The 10,000-nt window shown below is 48.1% G+C and overlaps 1 protein-coding gene across 1 annotated transcript in view; it reads right to left on the reverse strand.

The window, feature by feature from the left end:
• fam171a1 (family with sequence similarity 171 member A1) overlaps nucleotides 1-10,000 on the reverse strand; it is a 49,759-nt gene that overhangs the window by 18,025 nt on the left and 21,734 nt on the right. Inside the window, exons 2-5 of the mRNA XM_076279836.1 lie at nucleotides 9,770-9,997; nucleotides 6,412-6,504; nucleotides 3,056-3,214; nucleotides 222-389 (exon numbers count right to left, since the gene is read on the reverse strand). Of these exons, the coding sequence (XP_076135951.1) occupies nucleotides 222-389; nucleotides 3,056-3,214; nucleotides 6,412-6,504; nucleotides 9,770-9,997 (648 nt within the window). The remainder of the gene's footprint in view (nucleotides 1-221; nucleotides 390-3,055; nucleotides 3,215-6,411; nucleotides 6,505-9,769; nucleotides 9,998-10,000) is intronic.

Here is a 10,000-nt window from a genome sequence, read left to right on the forward strand (position 1 = left end):
CACACACACACACACACACACACACACACACACACACAGGAAGCCTACCCTTATCCCCAGCAGACAGGACAGGAAAGTCTCCGACTCCCACCAAGCGGCATTCTGGAATATTCCAGGAGAACAGCTGATGGTGGGAACCATGCTGACAAACACACACATGCGCGCGCACACACACACACACTCACACACACACACTCACACACACACACACACACACTCACCAAGCTTGGGGTCGAACCTCCAGGCGGGGATGTGGTCATTCTCCTTCAGGCCACTGTTGGCAGGAAGCGGCACGCTGACACTGATTGGCTCGTTCACCTGAAGCTCCGCCCCGTCGCTGCCTAGCAGGTGCACGCTGATCGCCGCCACTGGAGTCAACTCAAAACCCCCTGCAGAACGAGGGATCAGAACGAGACGGAGGGAGGGAGAGAGGGAGTGAAAGAGGAGAGAAAGACAGAGGGAGACAGAAAAACAAAAAGATAAAGAGTGAGTGGAGAGAGTAGATTGCTTTTGTAAATTTCCTCGTACCAAATGTCTCCCAGGGGGACGCAATTATAGGCTGAGTGGTTAAAAAAAAGAAGGATAGACAGATCACAGAAGAAGAGAAAGAGAAAGAAAGTGAGAGAGAGAGAGAGAAGGCAGAATGGAGGGCTTCCGAGAAGGCCTTTAAGATGCCCCCATCAGACTTCCTCAGACGCCCCTGAGCCACTGGCACATTAATGTATTCATTAGTGTGAATGTGTGTGCCTGATTTATGCCCGGCAACTCGGCCTAAATGTGCGTGTGTGTGTGTGTGTGTGTGTGTGTGTGTGTGTGTGTGTGTGTGTGTGTGTGTGTGTGTGTGTGTGTGTGTGCGCGTGTGTGTGCGCGTGTGTACGTGTGTCTAAAAGCCTAAAATGACATGACTGTATGTGTAACCATTTATGTGTAAATGTGTGTAAGGCTTGCGGCTAGTGACTCACATTAAATGAAGGTTGGTGTGTGTGTGTGTGTGTGTGTGTGTGTGTGTGTGTGTGTGTGTGTGTGTGTGCGTGAGTGCATGCAACTCTAGCATCTAGCGCATGTTTAGCTGCACCCTAACCCTAAACGCAGGCCATGTATGTGTTTGTTCAGAGGCAGCTGGTGGCAGCTGGTGCTAAATGAAGTCTGCTGTCCCACTGCTAGTGCAGTGCTGTGCTGTGAATGCCCTTTGGCTGTAGAGCAGTGCTGTGCTGTGCTGTGAATGCCCTTTGGCTGTAGAGCAGTGCTGTGCTGTGAATGCCCTTTGGCTGTAGAGCAGTGCAGTGCAGTGCTGTGAATGCCCTTTGGCTGTAGAGCAGTGCTGTGCTGTGCTGTGAATGCCCTTTGGCTGTAGAGCAATGCAGTGCAGTGCTGTGAATGCCCTTTGGTTGTAGAGCAGTGCTGTGCTGTGAATGCCCTTTGGCTGTAGAGCAGTGCAGTGCAGTGCTGTGAATGCCCTTTGGCTGTAGAGCAGTGCTGTGCTGTGAATGCCCTTTTGCTGCAGGTTGAGCCAGCAGGTTTACAGCAATTCATCACTACACAGAGACACCACTGCATCTCCTATCTCCCTCCATTAGCTCCAACACCAGCCTCACATCCATCATGTCTGTGTGAGCACAATTAACACCACTGTTTGGTGGTTTTGATCATATTCACTACTATTGTAAATAGTGCTGGCAGTCATTAGTAGCCCTAGTAGGACAGGCAGGGAAGACAGGGGTCAGAACTGGAGAGCGGTAGTCAGGGGAACGGGAGAGCAGTAGTCAGGGGAACAGTAGTCACGGGAACTGGAGAGCGTTAGTCAGGGGAATGGGAGAGCAGTAGTCAGGGGAACAGTAGTCAGGGGAACTGGAGAGCGGTAGTCAGGGGAACAGGAGAGTGGTAGTCAGGGGAACAGTAGTCAGGGGAACTGGAGAGCGGTAGTCAGGGGAACAGGAGAGTGGTAGTCAGGGGAACAGGAGAGTGGTAGTCAGGGGAACAGGAGAGTGGTAGTCAGTGGTAGTCAGGGGAACAGGAGAGTGGTAGTCAGGGGAACAGGAGAGCGGTAGTCAGGGGAACAGGAGAGTGGTAGTCAGGGGAACAGTAGTCAGGGGAACAGGAGAGTGGTAGTCAGGGGTGAACTTGGGCCTTACAGTAAACAGCCCAATCAAAGATGATACTCTTTGGCCTAATCACTTTCACTGGAGCTGCCAATTCACCTTCATAAAATACTGATGTGCTTCGGTCTGTCCTGTCCTCAGTTCTCTCTCTCTGTCTCTCTGTCTCTCTCTGTCTCTCTCTCCATGTGTCTCTCTCCGTGTCTCTCTGTGTCTCTCTGTGTCTCTCTCTGTCTCTCTCTCTGTGTCTCTCTCTGTGTCTCTCTCTGTGTCTCTCTCTGTCTCTCTCTCTGTGTCTCTCTCTGTGTCTCTCTCCATGTGTCTCTCTCCGTGTCTCTCCGTGTTCTCTCTCTGTGTTCTCTCTCTCTCTCTGATCGAACGTATTGATCCTGATAATGGCTCATCCCAAATGACAGCATTAAAATGAGCAGCCAATTAAGGAGAGGCAGCAAAGCAGATGCCCTCCATTAGAACATGATTGCATGAATGGGAATTACATTCTCAGACACAATAACACACGTCGCTCATCACACAAGCATTAACCTCTCGTGGCTCACACAACACCAGTTTGTTATGAGCAGGGAGTGCCATGTTTGGGTTCATCAGTTGTGGTTGTGAGTGAGTATGGTGAGTGTGTGTCTGCACAGGTGTGTGTTTGTGCATATGATTTGCAGGTAGAACACATAGGAGCACACTATGATGTGGCATGTACAAATGTATTAAGTGTGTGTGTGTGTGTGTGTGTGTGTGTGTGTGTGTGTGTGTGTGTGTGTGTGTGTGTGTGTGTGTGTGTGTATACCTGTAGTGTTTGCGTTGAGGGCCTGCAGGTAGGACAGGCGGTGTGCGTCGTGGGGAGAGTGTGTGTGTGTGTGTGTATACCTGTAGTGTTTGCGTTGAGGGCCTGCAGGTAGGACAGGCGGTGTGCGTCGTGGGGAGAGTGTGTGTGTGTGTGTGTATACCTGTAGTGTTTGCGTTGAGGGCCTGCAGGTAGGACAGGCGGTGTGCGTCGTGGGGAGAGTGTGTGACGGTCAGCAGAGCAGTCAGGTTGGTGTAGGAGGCGTTCGGAGGAAGACTCAACGCCCGCCGCTGGAACTGGACCCACGGCTGCAGTCTGGAGCCTGAACACATGCGCACACACACACACACACACACACACATTTAGGAACAGAGATTCTTTATGGTCAGCATACATGTGCTACAGCTTCATGAACATACTACGAATAGACATGACACTTTTTATGATGTATGTGTGTGTGTGTGTGTGTGTGTGTGTGTGTGTGTTCGCACACATAGTACATGTGCAGAACATTGTACGTCTCTAGAGAGCGGTGATGTCATTGTGTTTCCACTGCGGTGAGTCTACATTCCAGAGACGTGAGAGCATGTGGTGAGGGCATGAAGGCTCACACACACTCACTCACACTCACACTCACACACACACACACACACACACACACACACACACACACACACACACACACACACACACACACACACACACACACACACTCACACTCACACTCACACTCACACTCTCACGCGCCTGCATACTCTCACAAACTCACATGCACACACTCACACACTCGCGTGCGTATTAGTGTGAGCGGATTCTGCTCTATGTAACAATGTTAAGATGTCAACACCAGCAGTACTGGGCACCAGTGTCTGCTCTGACTTAGATGACGTCATCAGACTGCACCCCGATTCGCTGCCCTGCCTGTCAGTCACACCCACCAACCAATCCCCAGCGGGCCTCGCCCCCGGCCACCACTCCTCCCTTTTCCTCTAGTCCTGCTCCCGATGGACGGATGGATAAAGCAGCAACAGAATCATATCACTGACTGCTAGCAGAACACACACACACACACAAAGACACACACACAGACACACACACTATCAATGCATTCCCTGCAGAGGGACCAGATGCATGAGCTCTATGGTGCAAGGAGCTGCAGAGAGAGGGAGTGTGTGTGTGTGTGTGTGTGTGTGTGTGTGTGTGTATGTATAAAGGAGTAGGGTGTCCCTTTCCTCTGGCGCGATAAAAATACTGCAGCAGATGGAAAGGGAGCTCTCAGCACTGGAGGAGTGTGTCTGACTCTGCAGGCAGGCGTGGTGTGTGTGTGTGTGTGTGTGTGTGTGTGTGTGTGTGTGTGTGTGTGTGTGTGAACCGTGTGTGTGTGTGTGTGTGTGTGTGTGTGTGAACCGTGTGTGTGTGTGTGTGTGAACCGTGTGTGTGTGTGTGTGTGTGTGAACCGTGTGTGTGTGTGTGTGTGTGTGTGTGTGTGAACTGTGTGTGTGTGTGTGTGTGTACACAACGTCTCTGACCTGTCCTTGGCAGTTTTTTTGACAGAATTTCACCAGACCATCTGAGGTACAGGTGTGTTTTGGATGCTTAATTGAGAGAGTGTGTGTGTGCGGTGGCGCCGCCAGGCGTAATCCTGTACGCACTGTGCGTATATTTTTTCAATGCTTTATTCATGAAAATCATTCCTTACAACAATAAAAATAACTTGTGTACTGTCTTAATTGAAACATGCTTTGCACAGAAATGATAGCCTATGTTTAGAGCAAAGAGAATGGACATCTCAACATAAGGATACTTTAGAAAATGAAGATTGGTGTAAACTTTGTCACGACATGATGAGCAGTCCTGGCGCTTAAAAACGCAACGTTATTCAGGTGTTTAACAGTAAAAGGCGCACTGTTCTTAGCAGTTATGACGAAGGCAGTGAGATTAGGCATTGCATCCTACAGTCGCTCTGTTTGGAACATTGTAGTTCGGGTTTCAAGATTGATAAGATTCAGTTAATGCGTAAAGTATGGATCATCTCAAAGTTTGGGATAACCAAACAGCAGTGTAAGCAAATCCTTATTGTTAGGTGACCATAGCTGTCTTTTCTTTAGGCCTGGCCTATCACAAATCGCGACATAGACTCATGGCTTTCTTATTTTCTGTCCTTTCTCTTGTTCGCGTGTTGGGTAGTGGAGCGATAATGCATTTAAAGCAATGTTCACGTCACGTGAGCCAGAGCTGATATGGCCAGGGCTGCTTGCTCTGTAAAGGTATTTCTGTCCCACCCAGATTGCGTTAAAATGGCGTGTCTAGCAGCCAGAATTAAAAATAAATCCCCGGGGTGAAATCTCCCTCATCCCAGAAATTTTAAAAAGCTCGAAACACCTCTATGTGTAGGGTAGCCATGCACCCGTTCTTTTTTTTTTTTGGGTGGGTGGGGGGGTGGGGGGGTGGGTGAGAGAGAGATCTTGTCTGTTTATTATGCAAGGAAGCAAGTGCATATTTCCTTAATTAAAAGTCCAGAGATCACCTTCATGTGTGTGTGTGTGTGTGTGTGTGTGTGTGTGTGTGTGTGTGTGTGTACACTAGCATGTGTGTGTGACATGGGCCAGCACAGCAAGAGAAAGAGAGGAAGGGAAAGAATAGACTGTCACAGAGAAGAAAAAGAGAGAAAGACAGAACGGACAGACACAAGGAAGAAAAAGAGAGAAAGCCAGGGTTGAATGTGTCTGCTGCATAAATATAGAAGCTCTGTTTCGATACTGTATCATAATAGACAGGAATGCTCTAAATTGATATGGATACATAGTTATGCACACAGGCACACCACAGACAGACAGGCGGACGGCAGAAATTACAATGTGAGCATCACACACACACACACACACACACATACACAGACACACACACAGACACACAGAGAAGACCATACTCTGCCATTCTACGAAGACCTGCACGTATCCATAACATCCCCAAGGTGTGTGTGTGTGTGTGTGTGTGTGTGTGACACAGGATGGGGGAAATTAAAAACCCCACATGGTGACAAGGGAAAGGGAGCAGAGCACACACTTAGTTTAATTATGTGTAAGTTACAGTGTGTGTCTGCATCTAGGAGTGCTTTTTAAATGTGTGTGTGTGTGTGTGTGTGTGTGTGTGTGTGTGTGCGTAAGTAAAGATAACATTCTAAAATGTCCAAGACAAGTTCTTGCATAACTACAGAAATATTGCATGAGAACACAAACACGTAAGGGCAAGAAGCTTAAAGCAGTTTCCAAAACAGCACATTTTTTAGCCTCTCTTTCTTTAAACCTCCCAGATATTCACCAGACCAATCTATTGTATGAAATGACATCCACTGGAGCATTAAGCAGTTGCATCAAAAGGTTGCAAAGTTTGCGGTCCCCTACAAAGAATTTCACTTTCACAAAATGACATGAACCTCTATGTTACAAAACAACACCTGCATCCGTCCACAACTACCTGGCCCTCACACCTTTGTGTGTGTGTGTATGAGAGTCTTACCTTGATATCCCGAGACAATCTGCACCACATCCTCATACACCATCAGAGTTGCAGCTCTCTCAGGAAGCAGGTCCAGACTGAGGGAGCTGAAGACTGTTGCATGCAGCCACACACACACACACACACACACACACACACACACACACACACACACACACACACAGTGCAAAGTGGGTGTTAGTTATCTCGTCATATAATATGCACCCTCGACACAACACATGCAGCATTTTCACTCCTCCCCATGCAAGCGGCCCCCGCCCCCCCCCCCCCCCACCGTGTGTGTGTGTGTGTGTGTATTAAGTGGCTCTGTGGATGAAGAGACAGGATTCGCCACAAGCTGCCTAGGGACCCGGTTGCTCAGTCTAGGTTACGCAGACAGACAGACAGACAGGCAGACTTCTCTCTTACAGCCCCTCACAAAAGAAAGCCCTGCATGAAGCAGGAGTTTAACTCTACATCTACTATTGCACATTCCTATTTAGCCACTTATCCCTTCCTTTCCTCATTAACCCCAGTGTGTGTGTGTGTGGTGTGTGTGTGTGTGTGTGTGTGTGTGTGTGTGTGTGCCGGCAGTCTCCACCTCTCTTTGTTTACATTGGAGTGAAGCTGGTTAGTGTTCTAATCCCTTTAGCTAAGGGTCTTACTCCCCCAGTCCATTCAATTCATCACACTGTTCTGTGTGTTTGTGTGTGTGTGACTGCTTTGTGTGCACTTGAGAGATTGTGTGTGCACATGTGGGCGCTGCAATATACAGTATATGATCTTTGTGTGTCTATGCGAGTGCAAATGCATTTGCGCGTGTGTGTGTGTGTGTGTGTGTGTGTGTGTGTGTGTGTGTGTGTGTGTGTGTGTGTGTGTGTGTGTGTGTGTGTGTGCGTGTGGCAGCAGGTGGTCCATTAGTGCAGTGTGTAAGCAAACCCCCCAGTGTGGGAGAGCCTCTAATCCCAATAACCTCATAACATCCTCACACCCACAGAGAGAGAGAGAGAAAGCGCTTTCAGACATACGTGTAAGACCGGAGGTTCTGCCGATGTTAAACGGTGGGGCCGTATATCTGAACGACATAACCGGTCATATGGAAGTCCGAATTCACCCGGTGTTTATACTACCCCCGACCTAGTATTTCCTCCGGACATTATGTAAATGTGCTGTGTCTGAACGAGGAGTAGAACATGCGGTTAAAATCACACCTAGTGAGAGGGCGTGTTGGTGACGTTTCTTTCGTGCGTCCATGTGGTTAAATCTGACTTAAATGCCAGTGTTATGATGGAGCGGCATAGTGCTGTCCAGAAAATCTCCGACCTGGAAAGATGCAGACATCACGGAGCTACTGTCCATGAGGGCATACAACATTTTGATAAAACACATGAAGGGAATGGCACGTTGTAGCCTACAACTGCATGGCAAGGCCAAACAAATTCAAAAGACTGAATCATCATAAGCAGAAGGCGCTGAAAAGGCAGTAGCCTACAGCGACGTCGTTGACGACAATAACAGGAGTATTTAATAAATTGTTAGCCAACACGGTTTTCTGTTCATTGATAGCCTTAGGCAGAATTAGGCTACAGAAAAGAATACAATATATTTTTTCTCTCCCGGCAGTAAAGACAGTAGATTCGTGTTTAAAATTAAATGAAAACTAAAGGTAGGCTATAGGCTTATTATGCATATGACCATCCAGAGGAGGCTGGTGATCTGTCAAGAATGATGAAGATCGTAAGATACAGATGGTTTTATTGTTGCTGTCATTATTACCACAAACACGAATTGACAACGAAACCATGGCGATCGTGGGTTATATCTTGCCTGTTTATTAGGCCATGCACAGCCCTGTCAGAACTCCGTGTAGTATGCATACTGGCAGTTTTCATAAACCATCACCAACTAGTTCGCACTTTGGATATATCGTTGGATTGTGAAAAGCCCAATTTCGAATAACTACAGTACAACAGATGAGGTAGGATGCATATTTTGCCATTAGAATTTCGTGTTGGTGAGACCTGTTGCCTATCAGTAGACATGTCATCTCGAGTTCCACGACAGCTTAGCTAGTGCCACCGAAATATGACACTGAAATCCTCTCACTATTGGAGTCGCTCAGATAGAAACAGCTGTAACGTGGTTAGGACACTTTTGCTGTGGAGTGGAGACGCCATAAGTTAGGTGTGGTTTTGACAATCAGAAAAGCAATATACTGAAATAGTTTAATGATGTAAAGTCAAGTGCTGGTCTGGTGTGTGTGCACGCAGTTTTTATTGATGAGTCGGAGTGGCAAGGGCATTATAAAACTTCTCGCTCTTAGGCCTACTCATACACCGCGTTGAAATGGCGTAGCTGTCTAAATTCAAATCATATCATGCTAGGGGAGAAATCGTGGGACATCCATTATTTTGTTATTCAGCACCCATGGTCAAAAATATGTTCCCGCGCGCCTGCATTACGTTGAAAACAGATAAATGTGTTTACTCGAAGCACACATACAAATACTGTATGTGCGCACTTACGTGACTATCCTACTTCAAGTATTAGCCTACGCACAATAGATTTCTCTTCTTTAGCCTATAATACATAGGCTACACTTTGTAAACAAAAAGCAGCAGTGACAGGCAGCGGCCGCATATATTCTGCGTCATATATCTCGCATCTTGTGAACTCTAAGCCCCCACCCCTCACTCGACAACCACACGGAGATTCTGTAATGTGCGTGCATGTCGTTCACACATACGTCCGTATAAGGTCAGTATTAGGTCCGCAGGTTAGCATCATATCTGAATCATCCGAAGGGTAGGACCTCCGTTTGACAAACCTCCGCATGTACTCCGGAGGTTATATCTGAAAGCGCTTAGAGAGAGGAAGGGAGGGAGGAAATGAAGAAACAGGGGCGGAAAGACAGTGGGCTATAAAACATATCAGGAAGAGGAGCAAGAGAAAGAGGGAGAAAGAGGAAGAGAAAACAACAAGGGAGAGAGATAAAGACAGAGGAGACAGAGAGAGAGAGAGAGAGAGAGAGAGACAGGGGGGGGGCACAGAGAGAGAGGGGGGGACAGAGATAGAGAGAGAGAGGGGGGGGGGACAGAGAGAAAGGGAGAAACAGAGAGAGAGAGAGGAAGGGAGGGAGGAAATGAAGAAACAGGGGCAGAAAGAGAGTGGGCTATAAAACATATCAGGAAGAGGAGCAAGAGAAAGAGGGAGAAAGAGGAAGAGAAAAGAACAAGGGAGAGAGATAAAGACAGGAGAGTGAAAAATCACTAGAAAGAGGGATGCACAGGACAGACAGAGAGAGAGAGAGAGAGAGAGAGAGAGAGAGCACGAGAGAGAGAGAGAGACTGTGAGAGGAAAGATGTTTGTCACTCGTTACCAGGTAATCTGGTGGGACGCCAAGGGGCGGAGTTTGGCACATAGCCTCTCTTGGTGGCCGTGACCACCAGCAGGTCGCCGAGGCGATAGCTGAACCTGAGGAAGACGTTGCCGTCGCCGAGCGAGGTCTCCGTGGCGACAGAGGTGTGGTTGGCGAAGACTTCCACAGTGACTCCAGGGAGGGGCTGGTGGGTGCTGGAGTCACTTAGGTGCACCCTCAGCGTCACCTCTG

The sequence above is a fragment of the Alosa pseudoharengus genome, unplaced genomic scaffold (genome assembly GCF_046254945.1).
Source record: "Alosa pseudoharengus isolate Yale_2024_CS ecotype anadromous, Long Island Sound unplaced genomic scaffold, YU_APseudo_1.1 YU_APseudo_1.1_scf_12, whole genome shotgun sequence".
NCBI classification, from domain to species: domain Eukaryota; kingdom Metazoa; phylum Chordata; class Actinopteri; order Clupeiformes; family Clupeidae; genus Alosa; species Alosa pseudoharengus.